This window comes from Rhinatrema bivittatum, chromosome 1 (assembly GCF_901001135.1).
Source record: "Rhinatrema bivittatum chromosome 1, aRhiBiv1.1, whole genome shotgun sequence".
Classification (NCBI taxonomy): Eukaryota; Metazoa; Chordata; class Amphibia; order Gymnophiona; family Rhinatrematidae; genus Rhinatrema; species Rhinatrema bivittatum.
Genome location: NC_042615.1, coordinates 757,072,264 through 757,097,362, shown reverse-complemented (window position 1 = coordinate 757,097,362; position 25,099 = coordinate 757,072,264). Strand labels below are relative to the sequence as shown.

The window sequence follows — 25,099 nt, the reverse complement described above, 5'->3', positions numbered from 1 at the left end:
CTAGCAACAGTAACATGCAATAGACTTAGTTTTTGGGTACTTGCCAGGTTCTTATGGCCTGGATTGGTCACTGTTGGAAACAGGATGCTGGGCTTGATGGACCCTTGGTCTGACCCAACATGGCAATTTCTTATGTTCTTATGAAAAGTAAACTATCAACTCTTTTTACAGAGTTTAATCTGTCATTTAATCAGCCCAGTATATAACTTTAGAACAAGGGCATGCAATTGCGTAGATAATTTTGACTGCAATACCAAAGAGGTTATCAGGTAGACTGTATTGAAACTTTGTGGATGATGGAAAGTTTGAAGTTCAAGTACATGTAAACACATCGAACATTTACGTTTAAATCAGCTACAGACATGAGGATATACCATGTCTGGAGGTAATGATGAAGATTTCACTTGATCCCTCAGATTCTTTCCCTTTTAGAAAGTGAATATGGGTGTATCAACAAAAATCATCTTAGCAGACGAGATATCCCAGTGCTGAAGTAGAATTTGTCAAATGGAATTCTTTCACCTGCGGTCTGTGCACTTCTGTGCATGCATACACATCAAGCTTCAGGAATGGTACAGCAGTTTGTTTCCAGCGGGGGCTATTCGTTCTCTTGTGTTAAAATAGCCTATATGTATGTGAACTGGAAGGAAGAACTTGTTGCAGAGCACTGAAAAATGTCCCATAATTGGGATGCTGAGTGCCATTCCTTATTCTGCTTAATCCTTGTCCATTGGACAAATTGTACTTATACAATATATATTTTATACAGTAAGATAAAGGTAAAATTTATTTTCAAATATCAATTTTCCATAAAATCAAAACTGTGTACAATAACATTTAAAATTAAAACATGCATTCAGTGCTTTTAATGGTAGGTTATGATTACAAATGTTTTACATTCTGCGTTTGGGCTTCATGATAGTGTATGAACGTATGTATGAATTTATTTTCAACTCTTACATATTTTTTTCAAAAATTACGTTATAAAAATAATTTAGAAAGTGAATATTTTACATAGTGTTCAAATCTTAAAGGATGACCTTTTTGGTTTTTTGTGCACTTGCAGTATTTTGGTGCTTCCTTTTTTTCTTGAACTCCTTTTCTCCTTCACTAATTTTAGAGAGTTATATATGTCAACAAACCTACAACTTGCTTGTTGACCTTGACTTTTGTGCATCTAAGTGGACAAAAACAGCAACCACAATACTTGACTTAAACTAATTCTTGCTGTAAGACTTTTGAAATGCAAATGGAATGTATTTTAAGCTGGTTCCAGAGAAAGTTATATTCGAACTGTTGTATTTTACACACTGGTTTAAGGCTGATCAGAGAGGCAGACACTGAGGCAATGAAGTAAAATGTGAATTCCACTCATTTTTTAAAAAGTAGGATATGCATTCTTTGGCAAGAGAATGATAGTTGTTTGAAGTGCAGCTTCTGTTTACAGTCTATACTGAGGCTCTTGTACATAACAATGCCAGTCTTGTTCAAGGAGTTTCTTACCCCTGGTACATTCTCTTGCTTGTTTTGTTGTAAACTGCAGCCCTTCTAAAATAGTCATTTGCATTGAGAAACTACCAGAACCTTATAGGATGAAATAGGCTAAAACCATATTTTGCACTCAACACAAAAACTGTATATACTGGTGTATACTCGAACTCTAGTAATACTAAAATACCAATGTAAAGATGCTGAATATAGTGTTTTTTTGTGTATCTTGTGGGTACCTCATATTTCACAAGGGCTATTTTCAAAACGCCTCAGGTGTGGGGTCTGCAGTGTATTTACGTACTGCTATGCATGTCACTCACAATATTTTAGGACTATGCTCCCATTGTTATAATCATCGGTAACCAAGAGGGGATTACACTTAGAAGGTCTTGACTTTTGCCACACTTAATCAAGTCTGTGTGATCTCCTACCTTGACTACTGAAATTTGCTGTACATCAGGACCCCCAAAAAGCTTGCTTACTATCTGCAACAGATATAGAACACTGTTGTCAAAAAATAAGTTAGAGGGGATCATACCCATCCTAAAATCCCTTCAATTTCCATTGAGCAAAGTTTTTAAAATCTTGCTTTTGGCCTTTGAACCTGTAATTGACTGTGTCCCACTCTACCTGAGCCACTGTCTGCGCTGGGCCTTTTCTGCATAACAAGGTGTATCTCCATAACGATGCTGGCGTACTCTGAATTTCTACATAAATGGGCCAACTCTAAACTACTGGAGGCCCCAGCCATGTTCATCAGTGGTACAGAATGATGAAAATAAGGTTTGTTTAGGATTTTTTTTTTTAAATGATCAATAGCAGCCTTTCTTCCTAAATTTTAAATAATCCATGTTAACACTAGGGATGTGCAGAGGGACGCCATACGTTGCATTTGGGATTCATATTCGACGGGGGGCAGATACATTGCATTCAGCAAGGGTTCCCCCCCCCGATACATTTATATGTTAATTCCTATTCGTTTCCCCGCTAAAATTAAATTAACTACAACCCCCACCCTCCTAACCCCCCCCAAGACTTACCAAAACTCCCTGGTAGTCCAGCGGCACCCTCGGCTGCCGGTTTCAAAATGGCGCCAATAGCCTTTGCCCTTACTATGTCACAGGGGCTACAGGTGCCATTGGTCAGCCCCTGTCACATGGCCATCGGCACCATTTTGTGCTCCTATCATGTGACAGGGGCTGACCAATGGCACCGGTAGCTCCTGTGACATAGTAAGGGCAAAGGCTATTGGCGCCATTTTGATTACTGGCAGCCGACGGCCTGAGTGCAGGAGATCGCTCCAGGACCACCAGGGACTTTTGGCAAGTCTTGGGGGACCCTCCTGACCCCCACAAGACTTGCCAAAAGTCCAGCGGGGGTCCGGGAGCGACCTCCTGCACTCGAGACTTCTATCATATCCTCCCTCAGTCGTCTCTTTTCCAAGCTGAACAGCCCTAACCTCTTTAGCCTTTCCTCATAGGGGAGCTGTTACATCCCCTTTATCATTTTGGTCGCCCTTCTCTGTACCTTTTCCACTGCAACTATATCTTTTTTGAGATGCGGCAACCAGAATTGTACACAGTATTCAAGGTGCGGTCTCACCATGGAACGATACAGAGGTGTAATGACATTTTCTGTTTTATTCACCATTCCCTTCCTAATAATTCCAAACATTGTTTGCTTTTTTGACTGCCGCAGCACACTGAGCTGATGATTTCAATGTTAAACTCATGACATCTTTCACTGAAGAGTGTCAAACCTCTTCAACTCTACTCTGACCTCACTGTCAGGTCTTTTGAGAATCTGAGACCTCCTAGTAAGAGACTGTTTTGGAACTCCCATAATGTGTATATGTCCTTGCTGAATTCTATCTATGAATCATTTTTTCAACTTACCCCTGTTTCACATTTTGAGCATATTTTTTATGGAAAAGCTGACTACAAATAAAAAAAAAGACACCTTCCCTGTGTAACTTTCCATCATTGGTCAATTTACACAAGTGAGTTCTAAGCAATGGGAAATTACACGCTTATATGGTCTTAGATGGGAACAGTGTTTTTCTTTAAAAAACAAAAAAAAAACAAAAAAACTGGATGGGACAGCGGTGGCCTCTACTTTTCCCAATGGAGAAAAGGAAGCAAGTTCAAAAAGGTTCTAGATTGGTGATCTGGCAGAAAATCACCACTGATGCGGGAACGGACTCAATCTTATTTTGTCTTGTTGACATGCAAATTAATTTTTTCGATGCCGCAGATAAGTCTGTAATTTTGAAAACTATGCACATACTTTCAAAAGGACCTTGATAGAAACTTCTTTAAAGAAGGTCTAAAAAAGAGCTTGAATATTGATTGCTTAGGCATTCGTAACAGTGTATTGTTCTGAGCCATTTTGACATTGTTTAGAAGCTTTTGTTATTGAAATTATGATTTTTGGGAGGATTGTACAATGAGATTATATATCATGCAGTACCGACAGCCAAAGCATGATATTATTTAGCTCGAAGTAAAATAAAACTTCTTGTTTTCTTCTTGTGGGGAAAACTGAACTATTTTCTGGCATCATTTGTTATATGTACACCGATATGATGACTCTAGTTGAATATCTGTATATAAATAAATAAAAAATCTTTTGTATCAAATGGACATCTGCAGAATCCATTGTACTTCAAAATGTACTATTTTCAGTATTTTTTAACAATTTCTAGGTAGGCACTTCATTTGGGAGGAGAGAAATTGGAAGAAAAATGGTCCATACTAAAGAAAAAAAACCCAAAACACTTTCTGTAAGATACTTATTTTTTTTTAATGTTCTTGTGAAGGGGGTTGCTGGAAATGAGTCCAAATGGAAATACTTACCCATTGTGGAAGACAGACCTACCTAATACAATACAATATCTCCATTTCTGAGGAAACACTGACTGGATTGGGTTTTAGGAATTGCTCCTTGTTTCGCCCATGTGTTTTAAATAACTACCTCTGACCTGACTGGAGGTGATATTAAATCTTAGAGTAACTATATTACCCAGGATTTCCTGCTAAATGACTTGTAGATTCCTATTATAGATTGTGAGGTTTTATCAGCATGTTGTATTTGACCTTTCCTTGCAAAAGAATGCAGCTGTATGTTTAGTGAATGTAAAAAGCTAGGAATGAGCAACTGGTCTTTATTTTATTTCATGTTTTTTGTTTTTTTTTTCTATAGACAAATGAGTGGAATAAGAATGATGAGCGTCTGCTGCAAGCGGTGGAACATGGAGATGCAGAGAAAGTGGTTTCCTTGCTGGCAAAAAAGGGAGTTGGTGCCACCAAACAGGACAGTGAGGGCAAAACAGCGTAAGTGATCTTTCTTGTTTTATTTACAGAAAACCCATACCAGCTATCGACCAGACTAAATATTACTATTCCAAGAAATATGTATGATTATAGGGAACAATTGATGGTTGTGGAAAAACTGAGGCTGGCTTAGTCTGTCTGTTCCTACATTGGTGCAAAATATGTTTGTTTTGCACCAGCATTCTTTGTGTTGCAAATACTGGCATGTTTTCTTGATCAGAATTTTGCACCAGACCAAACCTGGAGCAAAACCTTTTTTTTTTTTAAATAAAATTCCCCATGTGAATTGTGGCTGGACTGCAAGTAACCGCCACTGGGATTTTTTTCATTATGAATTCTGATTTATTTTTAGCTTCCAGAAATAAGAAAATAATTCAGAATAATGGGTGCATTAAACTTTTTGACTTCCAAATGTCAGTATACCCGAATTGGACATGTGCAGTATTCATTTTCCGAAGTACTAAAGAAGGAGCAACTGTACAAGTTCAGTACTGAGAACCAAGATGAAACATTACACACATGGGTTCGTAGCCAGGCCAAGCAGCACCTTGGGTAGTCCACAGATGGGGCTGTCTGCAGAAGGGTCAAAGCCAGCCGCAAGGGGCATGGCTCCCTCAAATGATGCAGCCAACTGGCCCATGTTCCATTGATTTGGCCACATTCCAGCAGCTGCATTGGAGCTCCAGAGTGCTTCTGCTGCTCCTTGTGACAGCTTGAAGTGCTAGTGCTGCGCCCCACCACCTAATGAAGCTCATTGGCAACCTCTCTGGGCCTGGCTCCCTGGATGGTTGCCTGCTTCACCTGTCCTTTCTGATAGCCCTGAGCCCACAAGCACAAATGGCATCCCCTCCCCCAGATAAATGTCACTAGTGCCAAGGGAGGGAAGGGGAAATACCTTGGAAATTGTGAAGGGAAGGGAAAACACCCTAGAAAAGCACATTTTCCCATGTCCCTCTTCTTGAGTCTGAATGGAAAAAGTGAGTACAGATTCGTTTACCTGAAATGGGATGATACAATCACCTGGTTCCCACTCCATATCCCAATGAGAGCCCCACAATCTTCATTCTGGTGGCTCTGTTTTGGATTTTAGTCCCATAAACCCCTATCTGAAGCAAAGGCAGGAACAATTCACCAGAATAACAGATTAAAAATGAAATACTTTACTAGATTAACAGCAAACAGGGGTATATACTTTTATACATACTCGTCAACTCAGAAGCACAAAACCTTTAAGAGGTAAATAACTAATTTTGGAGACAGCAAGATTATAGATGCAATATGAAAGAAAAAAAACCTGCAGAAGTCATTTAGTCAGAATCGTGGGTGCTTCAAAACCTTTTCCTCACTAAAGAACCTGGTTGGACAGTTTGTAGGAAGAAGACCAAGAACTTCCTCAGAATATAGTAAAGAGGAAACTTCTCAAATAAATGTTGTGCACAACAATCACACAGTACATTTGTCGGGGGGGGGCTCTTGGATGTAATTATCTTGAATGCAATGATGAATGAAGTGAACTGAATAAATCCTTCTAGTACTTACCTAGATGGATAGCAGTGTTTGTTTTTCTGGGGGATAAAACATTCAGTAGACACCCCCCGCCCCCCGTTTTCAAGACTAATCTTTGAACGGCTGGAATAGTTTCATTTTCTGCCCACAAAGATTAATAAAGAGCATAGCTGGCACAAAAACACACCCTGTCCTGAATGAAAGATTTACTTGGAAGCCCAGTCTCCTTCTGCATGTGGATATGCTCTCCCTTCAAAGAGGAGGTGAGACAACTGTCTTCACCAGCTGCAAACAGTCTCTCTGAGCCTGCTCTGCTCCCTGTCCCAGCAGCTTCTCCTGCAAGTTTCCCTGATCTGTCCAAAATGGCTGTGCTCCAAATGGTTTTGAGAGAGAGAGAGAACTTGTCCTATAAGGCCCTTAGAATAGTTAGGTATTTATACCTCTATATGAGGCCCACCTAGTAACTAGAGGTGAGGTTTAGGAAGTAGTATAGGGGACAGGGGCTACTTTGACATTCAGAGTGAGACATACGAACAGAACAGTGCACTCTTGTGAAGATTTGATGACCTTCGGAGTGAGGAAACTCACCCAAATGATGATGTTTGTGCACTATTCTCTCAGCCTAGCTTGATGTTACCTAGGTTGAGAGTCTCTCTCTCTCTCTCCTCCTCCCCCCCCCCCCCCCCCACAGAGGTTGTAGGTAGGCATTGCAACAATTGTGGTATTACCGCAAAATGCGAAAAAGTTATCGCACTCTGCGGTAATATGCGAAGCGATAAGATAGCCTCTTTATTGCAAAGGGGGCTATTACCATAAAACACACCCCTCTTCCTATCGCATGCGATAGTTTGAATCTAGCCCTAAGCATGCTACCTCTGCCTTTCAGTATATCACTTTCAGCCTGAAAATTAACCCCACTGATTTCAACAGACAAACCACTGTATGGCAGGTATTACAACAACAATTTGGTGATCTCAAGTCCAAAAATACTTTTCCATTAAATTATCACTTAACTGGTTAATTGGTCATTTTGTAAAACATTGATTAGGTGTTAGTCCAGATAATGATTAAAGGTGTATCAGTAATTTACAACACCTCTCTCTCACTGACTCCTTACAGACACGTGCATTACACCTATTAGATAACACTGGTAAACACATTTTTAGAAGTCATCTGCTTCAGCAATAAAATGTGCTATTTATTATTTATGTTGATGTTTTGAATTCAAATATGGCAATTAAACCAGCTGATTGGCTATTGTTTCCATGATATTTAATTTTTTACATTTTATGTCTGTCTATTGTGTAGATAGTGTTAATCATAAATTGTAAATTTAGGACTTTTTATGTATTTATGTTTTTGTGACACTTCAAAAATTCAGCAAAAGGACTATAGAAAAAAAATGTACTATGAAACAAAAGGCCCAAAACTATGATGTGTGTGTATATATATGTATTTAACGCCCCGTTCAATGTATGTTTACTTAGTGCCAAGGGAGAGGGCAGCGCAAGAAGAATAATCCCCACTTGCACCCGGGGTATGAGGGGACAGAGTAGGGGGTAGGAGTTTGTGGGTTGCGTTAACAACTCTGGGATAGATAATCCAAGTGCCTCTGATACTCTTTTCTCTGGGTCCCTGTGATTTGCCCCAGAGTCATGGGAACAGGGTACAGCAAAGAAAACTATCACTCCACTGTAAACACTTAATGCTTTTAACTATCAACTTGGGAGTAACACAGTTTGTTTTGTGAGGCTTTTGGATAAGTTTTTATGTAGCTTTGTTTGTTTTAATGTTGTTTTATGATGTTTGTTTTATTATGTATACAGCAGTGTGGTAATTGGGCAGGTTATAAATTGCTGTAAATAAATAGATACAATACTGAAAAGGCAGGAAAAGGAGAAAACGTATTCTAACAGAGGAAGGAAAACCAAGAAAATGCAGTTAGGTACAATTTATCTGGTAATGGGGTGGTACTTAAGTGATGCTAGGGTTAGCAATGTTAATAAACTATACAGATCACTACAAACAATAATGAAAATGCCTGCTTGGGCTGTACATTATGAAGGATACCAAATTATACCCCAATATCCTTAGGATAACTTTACGTACTTGCACTAAAAAAAAAATATATTATACTGTTCCCTTTTACAGTTCCCAGCCCAGTAAGTGTACACACAAAAAAAAGAAAACTGAAAAAATGTATGTGTGTGTGTGTATGTGTGTGTGTGTGTGTGTGTATATACACACACACGTATATACACGAGATGTTGGTAAACCACCACCTCAATAGTTCTGCTGTATTTTGGTATGGGTTGAATTACCTTATGGGAAAAGTCCAATTCTGTAAATACTCAACTTTCCAGATAAGCTTGAACCCCATCTGCTCTGTAGTGTGTCCTTGTACACCTGAATTGGTTTATGCTAAGTCTGGGACAACCAGCAGTATATCTCTGGAAACCTAACTGATGAGCCAGTCTAACAGTTACTGTGGCTGTGTAGATATTATACTGCAGGCTCACAGACAGAAAGAAGGACCATCTGTGTGCATTACACCTGAGGTTGTTAAGAAATCCTAACAGCAAACATTATCTCAGCTCTGACCTTTGGAATAGGGCTCAGACATCCAGCTCCTGCATCCAGAATCTTTGGCAACCTTTCTTCTGAACCCCTGGGCTCCTTGTCTCTGTGAAATGGAGGAGGAAGGGGGGAGGGGAATCCTTCCAGCAGCCTGAAACTGTTCTCTGAAGCTGCTATTCAAACACTGTTTATTCTCCTCTGTTTCTTCCTCTCCAGCTCTGTATTTGCTTTTTTTTTTTTTTTTTTTTTTTTTTACTTTTCCTTAGCTCTTACAGGTCTCTGGAAACCAGCAAGCTTCTCTGTGCTCAGACTTCAGTCTCTGGATTCTTCCCCAGGAACACTGTCTTTCCTTCAGCCCTTGCCTCTGGCTAAAGGCACACACAAAAACCACAGGAAAAAATAAACATGCCTTTTTTTCTCATCTGGCTCTCCATTGGCTAGGCTCCTCTTGATTTGGCTTCCTGGATCTCTATTGAGCTCCCATTTGCTGACTCAAGGAAAGGAGAGGGGAGGTAGGTTCCATATTAGGTGCTACCACCCAAGAAAGAGATCTAGGTGTCATAGTGGATAACACATTGAAATCGTCAGCTCAGTGTGCTGCGGCAGTCAAAAAAGCAAACAGAATGTTGGGAATTATTAGAAAGGGAATGGTGAATAAAACGGAAAATGTCATAATGCCTCTGTATCGCTCCATGGTGAGACCACACCTTGAATACTGTGTACAATTCTGGTCGCCGCATCTCAAAGATATAGTTGCGATGGAGAAGGTACAGAGAAGGGCTACCAAAATGATAAAGGGGATGGAACAGCTCCCCTATGAGGAAAGACTAAAGAGGTTAGGACTTTTCAGCTTGGAGAAGAGACGGCTGAGGGGAGATATGAAAGAGGTGTTTAAAAACATGAGAGGTCTAGAACGGGTAAATATGAATCAGTTATTTACTCTTTCGGATAATAGAAGGACTAGGGGGCATTCCATGAAGTTAGCATGTGGCACATTTAAAACTAATCGGAGAAAGTTCTTTTTCAATTATTGCACAATTAAACTCTGGAATTTGTTGACAGGGGATGTGGTTAGTGCAATTAGTTTAGCTGGGTTTAAAAAAGGATTGGATAAGTTCTTGGAGGAGAAGTCCATTACCTGCTATTAATTAAGTTGACTTAGAAAATAGCCACTGCTATTACTAGCAACAGAAACATGGAATAGACTTAGTTTTTGGGTTCTTGCCAGGTTCTTATGGCCTGGATTGGCCACTGTTGGAAAGAGGATACTGGGCTTGATGGACCCTTGGTCTGACCCAGTATGACATGTTCTTATGTTCTTACGCCTTACCCTGAAACATATGGTTCTGAAACAAGTTCTGAAACAAGTCTATTAGCACTTCTACTGGTTTCCTTTATTATTTTCCCTTTCTTGTAGCAGTGGACTGCTAAAGATTGCGAGTGCTTCCCTTGTATTAGGCAATTGGGAATCAGTATAGCAATTCAATAGCACTCATTGTCCATGCTCAAGCCTCACACATGGGGGCAGGGATCTGTACTATAGTACTCTGCCACATGTACATAATTTAGTACTTATTCAGTGAATATTCTGCTATTATTGGTTTGTCTCTTGTATTCATTAACAGGAGCATCTCTTGTCACTGTTTAGCAATAGTCTGCAAGCATTGATCAGTTCAATTTGCCCTGATACAATTTTTCCGTTGCTGCAGTATTCTGGTGAAATCGCTCGCCATGCTCTTTGCTCACTACTCAGCAGTTTATTGGAAAAAAAATCTAGAAGGGAGTGCAAAAATTGTATCTTTAGTGACATGTTGCAGCCAAGGCTTTTGTATACCTTGAGGTTTTCCACCAACTCCTTGTTGTCTGCCTTGTTTCTGAGAAAATTTGTCACTACCAACTGGAAGGCTTTCCATGCTGTCCTTTTCTTGCCTCGTAAGCCCAGTCATAGATTTAGTCAAAGATATATATATTAGTCATTTCTGGTTTAATTTGAGATTCTTTCCTTTCTTAACTCACTTATCCTCCTCAATTCCCAAGTCAAAGGTCGTATATAGTGACCCAGTAACATATCTTGAAAACTAAAGCCAATCAACAATTTTAAGCATTTTTGTTCTCAGTGACCCAGAATTAAATAAGTTTGACTACATTCATTTCAGAAGCATTTTGGCTATAGACTAGTGTAATGTACCAGATCTCTGTTGAGCCTCTACTGCTAGTTCCAATGTGTCTGGAGAGAAAATGCTAGGGATTAATTACCTTAAATCATTTTATTATTTGGATGTATAAGTTTTTTTTCTTTTTACCTAATGCAATAATGTTGCAAAGTCCATGTATTTCCTTTCAAGTTAAATACTTGATAAAGTTTGTAATATGAATAAGTAGAAAAAAAAAGAATAAATTAGATTACCTTGCTTTCAGACATCTTAATGTGCAATGGTTTGCTGTCAATACTGAGTAAAAATTAAGTTGAAGAGGGACTGTTTAAAAACAAAAAAAAGTCTTACATAGTCTTTATATCTAAATTTAAGAAAGCATAGGATAAACAGAGAATCTGTGAGGGAGTGATAGAGATTGCAAAATTGAATTGTTGGTTTGAATGGTCACACTAGATAGGCCATATGGTCTTTTTCTGCCATCACAATTCTATGTAGGCTACAATACTTGTTTATTAAGCAGAAGTCTTTTTTTTTTTTTTTTTTTTAAGTGTTCTCAGGGGTAATCCTCCTTCCCTTCCTGACTGGAACTTTGAGGGTAATCACCACCCCCACCCAGCCCTTAACACAAGTGAAAACCTCTAATGTGGCCCTTGTTACCTTGGGCAATGGCGTCGGGGTTTCGCCCCCGAGATCGATGCTCCGCTTCCGCGCATGCCCGTTCTGAAGGGCTCCAGGCTCCTCCCCCCGTCGGCAACGTCAGGACGTCTCAGAAATTAATCTTGCCTTGAGTGACGTCGAGGGATCCGCCCCCCGACGCTTGCAACCAATCTCCGCGCGATCGGGGGTTGGGACACGCCCCCTGACGTCAGACGCCGATCGGGCTCACTTTGCGCGGGAGATTTGGCTTCTTAAGCAGAGCCTTCTCCCACGCTGACTGCTTCGGCCACTTCAGTTTTCCTGCTGTTGTTGCTGCTGTGTTTCTCCTAGATTCCTGCTGGTTGCCTGATCTCAGACCGGACTCTGGATTGCTCTGCTGTGCTGCCTGCCCTGATCTTGGACTGTACCTTTGGATTACTCTGCTGTGCTGCCTGCCCTGATCTTGGACTGTACCTTTGGATTACCCTGCTGTGCTGCCTGCCCTGATTTTGGACCGGACTTTGGATTACCCTGCTGTGCTGGTTGCCCTGATCTCGGACCGGACTTTGGATTACTTTGCTGTGCTGCCTGCCCTGATCTTGGACCGTACGTTGGATTACCCTGGTGTGACTACCTGCCTGGACCTGGGACGGTCTGAGGTCCAGTCTCGCTCCGCTCTAGAGTCTTCTCAGCACAAGGTAAGCGCAAATCGATCTGGTTCCACGTATCCTGGTAACAGTTGGCCGAAGCACTGGATCCAGTCGATTTATCTGCGCTACAGGCCATTCCTGGAATGGCTACCAGAATTCAACAGGGGGTCCTTGATCAAGTAACAGGGGTTTTGGACCGTCTGGTTGCTCATATGGATGCGTTGGCCCATACTCCCGTAGTTCCCCAAATTGGCACCATGACAACTCCTACCCCCGTCAGGGTACCTCCTCCGCCTCGATTCAACGGGACTGCTACACTGTGTAGAGGCTTTATTAATCAATGCCGAATGCATTTTTCTCTTCAACCAGCTTCTTTTCCAGACGATAAAACAAAGACTACCTTTATTCTGTCCTTATTGGAGGGATCAGCCTTAGCTTGGGCATCTCCTTTGTGGGAGAAAGATGACCCTATTCTCACTAATCTGGAACGTTTCTTAAAAGAATTTTGGCTTATTTTTGATGAACCTGGATGTTCTACTTCCGCTGCTAAGGATTTACTCCAGATCAAACAAGGGTCACGATCCGTAGGAGAGTATGCCATCTAATTCCGGACTTTGGCAGCAGAACTTGCCTGGGGAGAGGATAGCTTGTTGGCTATCTTTCGACAAGGTCTAGCAGAAAATATCAAGGATGAACTTGCCGGCAGAGACCCTCCTGAGACCTTAGAAGGATTGATTCGGCTCGCCATCCGTTTGGATCTTCGTTTTCAGGAGAGGACACGGGAAAGAGCCTCCTCCCGAAGGACTTTTCGTCTGGCCCCTACTTTTCAACAACCTCTATCTGTTCCACAGGCGGCAGAAGCATCAGGGAGCACCGAGGAACCTATGCAAATTGATAGGTTTAGTCTAACTCCGGAGGAACGACATCGGAGGCGAGTTAAGAACCTCTGTCTGTATTGTGCTGGCCCTGGTCATTTCGTGGATAAATGCCCCAACAAGTCGGGAAACTTCCGGACCTAGGACGGGTAGGAGAGGCCTCCCTGGGTCCCAGCATTCCCTCTCCTCAATTATTACTTTCGGTAACCATCTGGCTAAAGGAGGAAGCCTTTCCATTTCAGGCGTTCATAGACTCAGGGGCGGCAGGCAACTTCATTCAAGAAGATTTGGTTAAAAGATTCCAGATTCCGGTAGAACCATTAACCACTCCTCTATCAGTAACGTCAGTTTCTGGACATGCTGTTGGAATGCGTATTTGCTATGTCACCAAGCCCATACTTTTTCAGACCGGAATTCTTCATCAAGAATGCATTCAGCTGTATGTTCTACCTGTTTCAGTTAATCAGGTAATCCTCGGCTTACCCTGGCTAAGGATTCATCAGCCTCACTTTAACTGGGCCTCTTTACAACTCACTGCATGGAGTTCCACCTGTTTTCAGAATTGCTTACAATTGGTTCCTAAGCTCGGTATCCAGACCACCCGACTCTCCTCTAGCATCCCAGCAGCCTATCTCGACTTTGAGGATGTCTTCAGTAAACAACAAGCAGAGTTGCTGCCCCCTCATCGACCATACGATTGCGCCATTGATCTTCTTCCTGGGAAGACTCCACCCAGAGGGAGGATTTATACATTGTCTGAACCAGAGTCCTCAGCTTTACAATAATATATCAAAGAAAACTTGGCACGGGGGTTTATTCGACCTTCAACATCTCCCGCAGGAGCGGGTTTCTTTTTTGTCAAAAAAAAGGATGGGTCTTTGAGACCTTGTATCGATTACCGGGGACTTAACAGCATCACCAAGAAGAATAGGTATCCCATTCCCCTTATTTCAGAATTATTCGATCGAATCAAAGGAGCCCAAATTTTTTCAAAATTGGACCTTAGAGGAGCCTACAATCTGATACGAATTCGACAGGGGGATGAATGGAAAACGGCCTTTAATACACATGATGGACACTATGAATATCGGGTCATGCCGTTTGGCCTGTGCAATGCTCCTGCAGTCTTTCAGGATATGGTCAATAACATTTTTTGCGATCTTCTTTATTCTCATGTCATTGTTTATCTGGATGATATTTTGATTTTTTCAGATTCCTTGCAACAGCATCAGGTTCACGTTCGTCAAGTCCTCCAACGTCTCCGTGATTATAAATTATTCGCTAAATTGGATAAATGCGTTTTTCACCAACCTCGGTTATCCTTTCTCGGGTATATCATTTCCAACAGAGGGTTATCCATGGATCCCACCAAGCTCAAAGCCATCCTGCAGTGGCCCCAACCTGTGGGCTTGAAGGCTTTACAGAGGTTTCTGGGTTTTGCTAATTATTACAGGCAGTTTATTCCCCATTTTTCCTCCCTCGTTGCCCCCCTTACGGCACTTACCAGAAAAGGGGCTCCTATACGGGAATGGCCGGAGGAGGCTCTCACGGCTTTTTTTTCATTAAAGGAGGAATTCACCACAGATTTATGTCTCAGGCGCCCTGATTCCTCTAAACCTTTTATTCTCGAGGTTGACGCCTCCGCTGTGGGTGTGGGGGCGGTTCTTCTTCAGGTGGATTAGGAGGGCCACTTGGCGACCTGTGCTTTCTTTTCTAAAAAATTTTCCCCGGCGGAGAAGAATTACACGATTGGTGATCGGGAACTCTTAGCGGTCAAGCTGGCCCTGGAAGAATGGCGTCATCTGTTAGAAGGTGCGCGTCACACAATTACCATTTACACAGATCATAAAAACTTGGAATACCTGGCCACGGCCCAGCGTTTAAATCCTCGTCAAGCGCGGTGGGCGCTTTTTTTTAGTCGCTTTAATTTTTTGCTGCATTTCCGACCTGCGCAGAAGAATGTTCGGGCTGACGCTCTTTCAAGAAGTTTTGATCCAGATGACACCCCGGATCCCCCCCGATATATAATTGATCCAGCTCGCATTCAGCTGGCCGCTACATTCACGGTTCCGATTGGGAAGACAGTTGTTCCCAAACGCTTACGTTTAAAAGTTCTCCGTTGGTCCCATGATGCGCAGGTAGCAGGGCACGCTGGAGTTTCCCGTACCAAGGAATTAGTTTCCCGATACTACTGGTGGCCTCACTGGGAGACGGATGTTAAGAAGTATGTGGAGTCCTGTCCAGTTTGGGCAGCGCAGAAGACCCCTCGCCGGAAACCCTTGGGGCTCCTACAACCCCTCCCTATTCCCAGGTCTCCCTGGACTCATATCGCCACCGATTTTGTCACGGATCTGCCGCCCTCGGACGGCAATACGGTTATTTGGGTGGTTGTAGATCGCTTTTCCAGGATGGCGCATTTCTTTCCTTTACCTGGTTTGCCTTCTGCTTCCGAATTAGCCCATCTCTTCCTGCATCACATTTTTCGCCTACATGGTCTCCCTCTCAGTATCGTGTCCGATAGAGGGGTTCAGTTTACAGCCCAATTCTGGACTGAGTTCTGCAAGCTTCTACACATTAAGCTCAACTTCTCTTCGGCGTATCACCCTCAGTCCAATGGACTCACCGAAAGAACGAATCAATCTTTAAAGACCTTTTTACGAGCTTATGTCAATCAGCGACAAGACGATTGGGCGTCCCTCTTGGTCTGAGCTGAATTTTGTCACAATAATCATGTGAGTCACGCTACCAGGAAGTCTCCTTTTTTTTTGTAGTTTTTGGGAGACATCCTCATCTTTCCCTGCCCCTTACCGGCACTTCAAATTGTCCTGCGGTGAATTCCACCTTGGCCTCTATGAACCGAGACACGGGCTTTACTGGTGAACAACGCTCTCCGAATGAAAACTCAGGCCGATAAGGGTCGGTGTCCGGCTCCCCTTCTCCGACAGGGTGATCTGGTTTGGTTGAGTACGCGCCATCTCAGTCTCCATTTGCCCTCTGCTAAATTTGCTCCTCGTTTTGTTGGTCCTTTCGCCATCCGGAAACGAATCAATGCAGTTACTTATAGCCTACACTTACCTCCTTCTACCTAAATCTTTTTTATTCAAGCAGGCCTTTATTGTTATAAGGTTAGCAAAAAATAAAAACATGGTTCAAAGAATCAATTTTTTCCAAGGTGTGGTGTATTCTTATTTCTGGGGTATCAACATAATTTGGAAATTGTTTTTTGTGGCCATGACAAGGAGATATGTACTATATGATTTTATGTTCTTATGAGTCTTTTAATCATTTTTTTGTTTGATTTTCTCTTTTAATATTAAGTTTATTAGTGTTTGTATTATTATGGTGCCAATGAGTACAGGAAAGAGGTAAGAGTTACTGTGTATTTTTTTGTTGTTGTCTGTTTTATAATGTGTGATATGTTTTAGGACTATTTATTACTGATTTTTATATATTTTATGATCGTTTTTATTATAAACCACTCATTAACGTTGATGGGCTGTATACAAATTTTATAAATAAATAAGACAGTGGATTGCAGCAGAGGGTCCATCCAGTCTGTCCACAATGGAAAAGGTATATTCTAGTTTGTCAGGCATAGAATATGAGTGCCTGTAAGATATTGCCCCTTATCTAAAACAGTTTTTATCAGCTTCTTTCACTGTACTTCATCCTTCTGGGTAGATGATCATGCAGGATCATTATTTTAGTGTATACCCATTATTCCTCTCCTCCCATTTCCAACCATAAGCTCCCACAATAGTTCAAACAGCTGCCAACACCAGTATGGCTGCTACCCAAACATGTGATCTCTAACCCATGGCCTTTCCAGATGGCTTCTTGCCACCACCATCAACCTACTGCAATCATCAGATCAATACGAGGAGTACATAGTCTGCAAGATAGTCTGAAATAGGAGTGCCTGCATTTATTACCAAGACTTCATCATTACTATATATGTGTTGTGTCCGTCGCTGCTCGATGCCCTCACTCCGTCCTCTTTACCTCTGTGGCAACTCCCTCCGGGTCTGATGGACTGTTAGCTGCCGTGGCATCTTCTTGCCATCTCCCTCCGGCGTCCCCGGACCGGCACGACTCTGCGGATCCACCATGTTGCCTGATGACGTAGGGCACGCGCGTGCTCCGATTGATGTACCAGCAAGGGCTCGGGGGCGTCCCCCTGGGATGATGTCATCTGCTTCAATATAAAATTTCTCAGTATTCCCTAACGAATAGAGTTAGCAAGGGGATTGCTTCGGCTTTTCTCCCAAGCTACTCTGCCTCCTCGGACTTACCAGGGGTACCCGCTCCTCAGGGGCCTCGCTCTTTTCTTTATTTCAGATTGCAGATATGGGCCCTCGAGGAGCGAGTACCAGTTCCTGTTCCTGAATACTCTGAAGATTCTCTACTGCCTGGAAGCTATTGCAGATACAGACATTTGTGAGTTACCATCGCTCTCTGAGCTTTCCCTGGAACCAGGCACTCTCTCCTCGAGGGCCTAACCCTTTCCAGCTACTGAGCTTCCTTAAGACCTTATGTGAGTTTTGTCATCCAGTTCTGGCTATGAACACAGCATATCCTGTCTACTCACTATCTATAGTTTCTCTACAGCTCAGCAACCCTGGGATCGCTGTTCCAGTACCTGAGGGACTTCAGCCCTGCCAGGCATATCAGCTCACTACTGCCACCTCTGGTGGTTCTACTAACCTGTCTAATAAAAGAATTATCTGTGTCTATCTCCATACCCAAACCTAGCTGGTGGTCCCTCTCAGGATATCCTCCTAGGGGTGCAGTCATCTGCCATCGGCCCAAGGATCCACCTATCTGCATTTCTCTACAGCTGAGTGTCCTCCAAGCACTCCACTGGTAACAGATTGCTTTTCCTTCCCCATCAGGAGCCTTCAGCAACATATTCATAACAGATTGCAACTCCACAGTCTATATCTTAACGGATTGTTGACTACTCCCTCCACAGGAGCCGATTCATAACAGATTTCTAACTCCTCCTATCCAGGAGCCGATTCATAACAATATGCAGCTTGCCAGACAGAGCCAGTCACTATTGAATTCATCTGCTATCTCTTAACTTTGCAATTAAGGATCATCTGTACTTATCCCATGCCTTCTTGACTGGTTACCATTAGGGATGTGCAGCAGGGACAGATTCATCCGATTTGGTATTCGTATTCATCAGGACCCAAATCCGTTGCATCTGTTTTCGGGGGACCCCGATTCATCCATTAGTTACATATGGTATTCGTTTCCCATTAAAGTTAAAACAAAAAACATCCCAACCCTTTAAATTTAACTAACTACAACTCCCCACCCTCCTGACCCCCCCCCCCCCAAGACGTGCCAAAAGTCCCTGGTGGTCCAGCGGAGGTCCTAGAGTGATCTCCTGCACTCGGGCCGTCACTGCCGGTACTCAAAATGGCGCCGATAGCCTTTGCCCTTACTATGTCACGGGGCTACCGGTGCCATTGGTCGGCCCTTGTCACATGATAGGAGCACAAGATGGTGCCTGGGAAGGCATTTCAGGTATTCACCATCCTTTCTGGGGAAAAATATTTCTGGATCTTGCTCTTGAGTCTGTCTGCCCAGAACCTCATATGACCAATTGTTCTAGAACTTCTATTAGTTTTTCCCTAAGTGATAAACAATGTGGGGTTTTTTTACAGTTGCTTTTTTGTATTTCCGCCCATTTTTGTTCTCTTTTTAAACTGTGTGTTGGCACAGCCATGTAAATGTAATCTGCTTATAAGTTTGTTTTCTAGTCTTTTTCTGTCAAATTTAATGCTTAAGATTTCTCATTTCCTTTTACTAATGTTTTTTACAAAATGCAAACAGCTGAAGTGTGATTTTTGCACTTTTTTTGCGTTGTTACTTTCTCTAAGATCCCCCATGATATGTATTCTGCACTGTTTGGGCCAGGCAGAAAGATTTACATGCAATCACCCATCCCAGTTCCTAAAACTTGAGAAATGGTTGGTTTTATTGAGCCCAATATTCAGATATCCAGTTATCTAAGTTATCTGGATATAATAAAAAATAATACCAACTCAGCCAATGAACAACACAATGACAACACCCTCCGGTCTGACCTGAAGAAAAATGAAACTCAACACAAGTATGGATTATAACAAAGAATAAAAATGTAAAAAACTGAACAGCAGCAAACCTGTTTATTTTATCCCTATGTTAACAATCTTTTGAACCTTTTTGAAACCCTTGATATCCTCCTTAACCTTTTAACCTTTGTATTTTTTGTAAACCGTTAAGATGGCGAAACCGAATGACTGTATATAAAACTTGATAGATAAATATCTTGTCCAGATAATTTAGAAGGAATATTCAGCAGCATGGCTATACTGCTGAATATAACAGGATAAGTGCTAGTTAACTGGATAAAAAATATCCAGATAACGTTAGACCTGCTATTGAGGTTAATTTAAGCAGTCAAAGCTGAATATAGGCATTTATCCACATAAGATAACCGGTTATGTTGCCCTTCCTCGATCCGCCCATTGCCTGCCCCCAAGATTTCCTGCTATCTGTTTAGCCAGATAAATACTTATCCAGCTAAGTAGCAGCAGCTGCCACTTATCTGGCTAAATTGCATTTCGATATTGGCCCCATTATTTTTAGCATGTACAAAACTTTAGTTTATTGACCCTTAAGACTTTTATGTTAATCTGTCCATCTATAATAGTCTTAACTGCAGGGTTTTTTTTTTAGGTCCATTGTCAATATCCATTAATCTGACTGAATATTTCCACCATATATTCCTTAACTACAGACATCTGTAACATTCCTTAACTATAGACATGTGTAACATTCACTGCACATTAAAATTAACACAAATCTGATTCAATCTGTGCAGTATTGATGTCTGTAGCATAATAGATGATACTGAAGAAACTGCCCTCTCTAATGAATTGCAGCTTTTCTTTTTTTTAATGTTCGTTAACCAATAACCTTGCCCTTGGGCAGTTCCCGCCAAACATACTTCAGCTATTATGAAAATTCTTACGTCATAGATTGTGCCACTGGTATATTTTCATTGTAATATTATCTTCAAGAATGTATTTAGAATTTTTTTTTGTTTTTACTGCTTAACCAGAAGTATTTAAACTATGTAAAAGAGACAGTAAATTCTTTCCTCCAAAAGATCACCACAGAGCATTTTTTGTGGCAGGCATGAATTTGGGTCTGTCAAGTCTGTCCAAATTTTAAATAGGATAACTTCTTTTGTTAATGAATTATGAGTAACATTACTGTAAATAGAATATTTGAACTTGGTTAAAAACATTGTTTCCATTACACTGTTACATCGATATGAGGAGTAATGGGCAATAAGGAATACCTACAGATGTCCTGCTGTCACGGCTCTAAACAGGAATGCCTACCAGTTCACACACAAATAACCATGCCATGGACACATTTGAAGGCAGAACTGATGCCCTTCTTACTGCCTTTTCTAAAGCCAGCTACTGTTATAGATGGGCATTGAATGCCTTTCTTAATTACTAGTAATGTGCTGCCTTTAGCAATGATGCTGAAAACATAAACTTGCACGAGCATGTGACGCCTGCTTTTCGTGCTTGAATGAAAAAGGGAGATGGCAGCCAGTGGGCCACCACCCAGATTTGCAGACTGTCCAGTTCTGGAACAGAAATTCATTTCTTTTAAGCTTCCTGCACAACATCCGATCAAAAGTACTGATCAAACACCGAAAATGTGGGTTTCTGCAGTAGGCTTGCTTTGTCAGGCAGCAGTTCCTCTCCCCAGTAGCGCTTCCTGGCTAGTGGGGGCGGGGGGGGGGGGGGGAAGAAGGCAGCTTTTAGCAGAGAGTTGTACTGTGTCCCTTCCCCTTCCTTTACCCCATCTCATTTTCCATGCTATGATTGGTTGTTTCGGGGAGAGAAGGTGGGGCATACAGCTCCCCATGACACCCTCATACCTTCAGCAGTAGTAGCCATCTCAGTCCTACCCCCTCCCTCAATGTGTGCTGGCCTGAGAGTATTGCTGAAGCCATGGGGGAAAGGAAGACAGTGACTGTGTGAGAGGGTATAGGGGAGGGAGAGGAGAGAGAGACGAGGGTATGGTGGAGGAGGAGGAGAGATACATAAGAGGCTCAGGGTAAGGGCAAGACAGAGGGGATAAAAAAGAAAGGAGAGACAGAGGGGACATGAAGAGGGAAAGAGAAGAAGCAAAAAGAAGGGAGCTAGGGATTGGGGAAGAACAGGGAAGAGTAACATAGGGCAGAGATGGAGAGAGAAAGATGAAGGTATGGGGAGGGGGCTAGAGACGAGGGCAACACAAGAGGGGAGAGGGAGCATATTGAGAATTGGGAAAAGGAAGAGTAAAGGAAAGGGGATAACTAGCTTGGAGGGACAAGAGAGAAAAGGGAAGGATGGTTGGGTGAGAAAGTCTAGAGATGGGATACAGGGGTGAAAGGCAAAAAAATAAAAATAAATAGAGGTGATACAACAGAATAAGAAATGTGAAGTAATGTAAGAAAAGTAGAAAGATGAGAAATGGCATGGAAAGGAAAACAGTCATCTAAAGGAGGGACAGCAGGAGAAAGGAGAACCATATAATAGAAAAGTAAAATGGAAAGAAAAATAGAAACTAGTCGAGAAAAGCCAAAAGATGAGAGGAGCCATGATAGTATTATATGGGTAGGGCGGGAGGAGTAAAAAGTGTTTTTTTTTAATTAATTATAGTAAAATAATTAATGATTATAGATAAAGAACAAAATGCTCCATCCAGTCTGTCCAGCAATTTGCTCTGTGCAGATACTCCCATGCTATGTTAACTTTAGATGTAACAAAGCTTGCCCCATGTATTGATTTCCATTCTTTAGCCACTAGGGATCCTCTGTTTATCCCTTTTGAATCCCATGACCATTCCTGTCTTTCTTATCTCTTCCAGGAGGGCATGCCATGCATCCACCACCTTTTCTGTAAAGAAATATTTCCTGACATTTTCTGAGTCTTCCTCCTTGGAAGACTGATATCATGATCCCTAGTTTTGCAACTTCCTTTTCATTGGGAAAGGCTTGATTTTTGATTGAGACTTTGGAAAGTTTTTAATTTTGTATGTATTTAAAATTCTAACTGTTATGTCCTACCACTTTCATTGGTCTACTCTTTTTTTTTTTTTTTTTTTTTTTTTTTTTAAGCTCTTTCCTGTCATCTGGGTAAAGGGACATTATGCGCACAAACTATTTTCCTATCTTTCCCTTCTTCTCCACTCCCCCGCACCAGATTCTGTCTGATTGAAGTCTATAATCCGGTCGTGGACTGTCTGTGAAGGGGAGATATAGGAGATGGATAAAGACTGGAATAGAGAGAGAACTTGTTTGAGGGGGAGAGAGAGAGAGAAACATTCTGGATGTGTATGAGAAAGGAGTTTGTATTGGGAATGTATATGGGTGTGTGAGAAGGAGGCAGTATGTTTGAGGGAGGTTGGTGTAAGGAGGTGGGTGTGTGTATTAGAAAGTCTTTAGTTGTGAGAGAGAGCAAAACTGCAAGAAAGGCTGCGGTTGTGTGTGTATGAAGATGGTTGAAATAACATTTTTTTAAAGCAGTGTATAGGAGGAGAGTGCTTGAAGCTCAAGTGACAGGATGTCAATCTGCAGTAATCTTATCTTTACCCCCTTCCCCCAACCAGTCTGGATGACCAGTTACAAGACACAGAAAAATTGTCAGTTTATCACTGTCCCCAACTATGACTGCCTGCATTTTGGAACTGGTCCACCCAAAGCAATACTGGGACCTTGTTGACTAGCCTTGCTAGATCCTCCTGCCAACTCTGGTAAACATGCCTTTCCTAGCACTTCATTTTTTGACTAAAATTTAGTGCATCTCACACATTGTTGGCGGGTGCAATATGTGCAGCCAGAGTAAGAGCAAAGAATAATAGCCATGTGTTCAAACTGATGACCTTGAGTAGGCTGTTAATCAGAGAGTGTTCTTTTTTTGTTTTTAAGACTGAATCAGACCCTGTGAAGTTGCTGCTGTTCCTGGTCCAGATTCTGGAGTAGGACACCAATTCCTGGGCACCTGGAGACACAAATTGAGAGGGAACCAGGGCCCAAGTGCTTACTATAGGGAACTTGAAGTGCAAGGGAGACCAGCTTGTGACTGGTGGAGGACAAAAACTGTGTTTCTTTTTATATATCTTTCCCTGTGTATCATGTCTGGTAGTCTCTGGCTCCAAATGTCTGGTGTTTGTCTGGCATACTGATGTGGCAGGTACAGTGTGCCACTTAGAGAATGTGCACTGAGGAAAAAATTGGGCTGCTTATAGCTCTGGGACATGTGTGTGATATGGTGTTGAATTTCTGTACTTAGGAAGTAGCCCTGTGTTAAATGCAAATGAAAAAATGTTTGCGTGTGCCACACAAACAAGTTATGCTTTTGTTCTACAAGTTATGCTTTTGTTCATATTTTCTCTTTTGTGCATCCTTCCTGTTCATGTGAACCATGTTATGTGTTAATCTTTCCTCCTTGTATGTTGGGGTTTTTTTTTTTTCATTCTATTTCTCCCCCACTCTATCAATTCAGACCATGCAGTAGTTTTTCAAAAGGGCTAGTGTCTTGTAGTCCAGGCTTGCTACCAGTGGATATCTGAATTCCCTGGAGTTTGCCCGAGAAAGAAAGAGAGAACCCCTACTGTAAATGTAGCTATCTGTACTTCTGTCACTCCTGCTTTGCACTTACTGCTTTCGGCATAGTCTATAAGGCATTCTGTCTGAATGCCATTTTTCTCTGTATTATTGTAACACTGCTGCTCTGCTTTTTTGGAGCAGCTGGTGGAGAGAAAAGAAGCCTCTCACTCCAGGCAGGAAGTGGCATTTGGACTCTACTAACTTCTATCCCTTGGAAAGAGGCAAAGAGATTCCCCTCTCCCTCCAAAAAAAAAAAAAAAAAATTCCATTTTAAAACCAATTTTTTAAAAAAGTTTTTATTATTAGATTTGGTGCCCTTTGTAGGGAGTTCTTCATAAATGGCAAAAGCAGTCCAAAACTCTGAGCATAAGGAACAATTCCTTCTCAGAGGACAAGCAGGTTGTTAGTTCTCACATGTGGTGACATCATCCCATGAAGTCCAGCCCAGAACTTTTATGTCAAAGTTTCTACAACTTTGACTGTGCCTCACTGGACATGCCCAGCATGCCACTTTACAACATGTCCACATGTGGGCCCCTTGAATGGTCTTCTTTGGAACCTGCTCTTTCCTAAATTGCAGGATTATTAATCACAGGTACCTGCAGTCTTCTTTGGCTCCTTGTAGTTCTATAGGTAGGTTTTTTGGCGATTCCTCTTTGTTTATATCTCAGTGCTGAGTTGGTGCATCATTGCCTCCCTTATTTTCCAATTGTCCATGTTCAGTGGTTTCCAGCGATGCCCTTAATGAACTAGGATTATCCATTACAAATCTTCATGATAGATGTAATCTGTGCCTGGGGGTATCACATGACATCTGGAGGTATCGTCTGTGCCATGAAGGGACAACAGTCCCAACTGGATCTGATGTAAAAGCAATTTAGGCATGAGGAGATCAATTGGCATCAGAGGCATAGATATTGAAGGATCACAGAGCTGCACTAGAGGCTGGTGATTCATCGAGATTGCAGTCTACTCCCTTGACATTGGGCATTGGTTGGGACCCAAGAGAGAGGCCATTGCAGGCTCATCCTGTCTGAAGAAGGCAACTGGTTCTGCCTTTGACACCAGCATGAGGGAACTCCAATGCTGGGCATTGAGCAAAGCCAAAAATACACCAACTTCTCTCTCCATTGTGCAATGCCAGGAGCTGAAACAGTCTAGCAGTAGCCAAGAACCTCCTGAAGCTCATCCTCACCAATGACCT

General features: G+C 41.9%; 1 protein-coding gene across 4 annotated transcripts in view; it reads left to right on the top strand.

Moving 5' to 3' along the window:
- The window catches only part of RAI14 (retinoic acid induced 14), a 409,994-nt gene that overhangs the window by 203,191 nt on the left and 181,704 nt on the right, over positions 1-25,099 (top strand). For all 4 annotated transcript variants that reach the window (XM_029579046.1, XM_029579067.1, XM_029579038.1 and 1 more), the window contains exon 3: positions 4,693-4,823. In XM_029579046.1, coding sequence (XP_029434906.1) covers positions 4,693-4,823 — 131 coding nt within the window. The remainder of the gene's footprint in view (positions 1-4,692; positions 4,824-25,099) is intronic.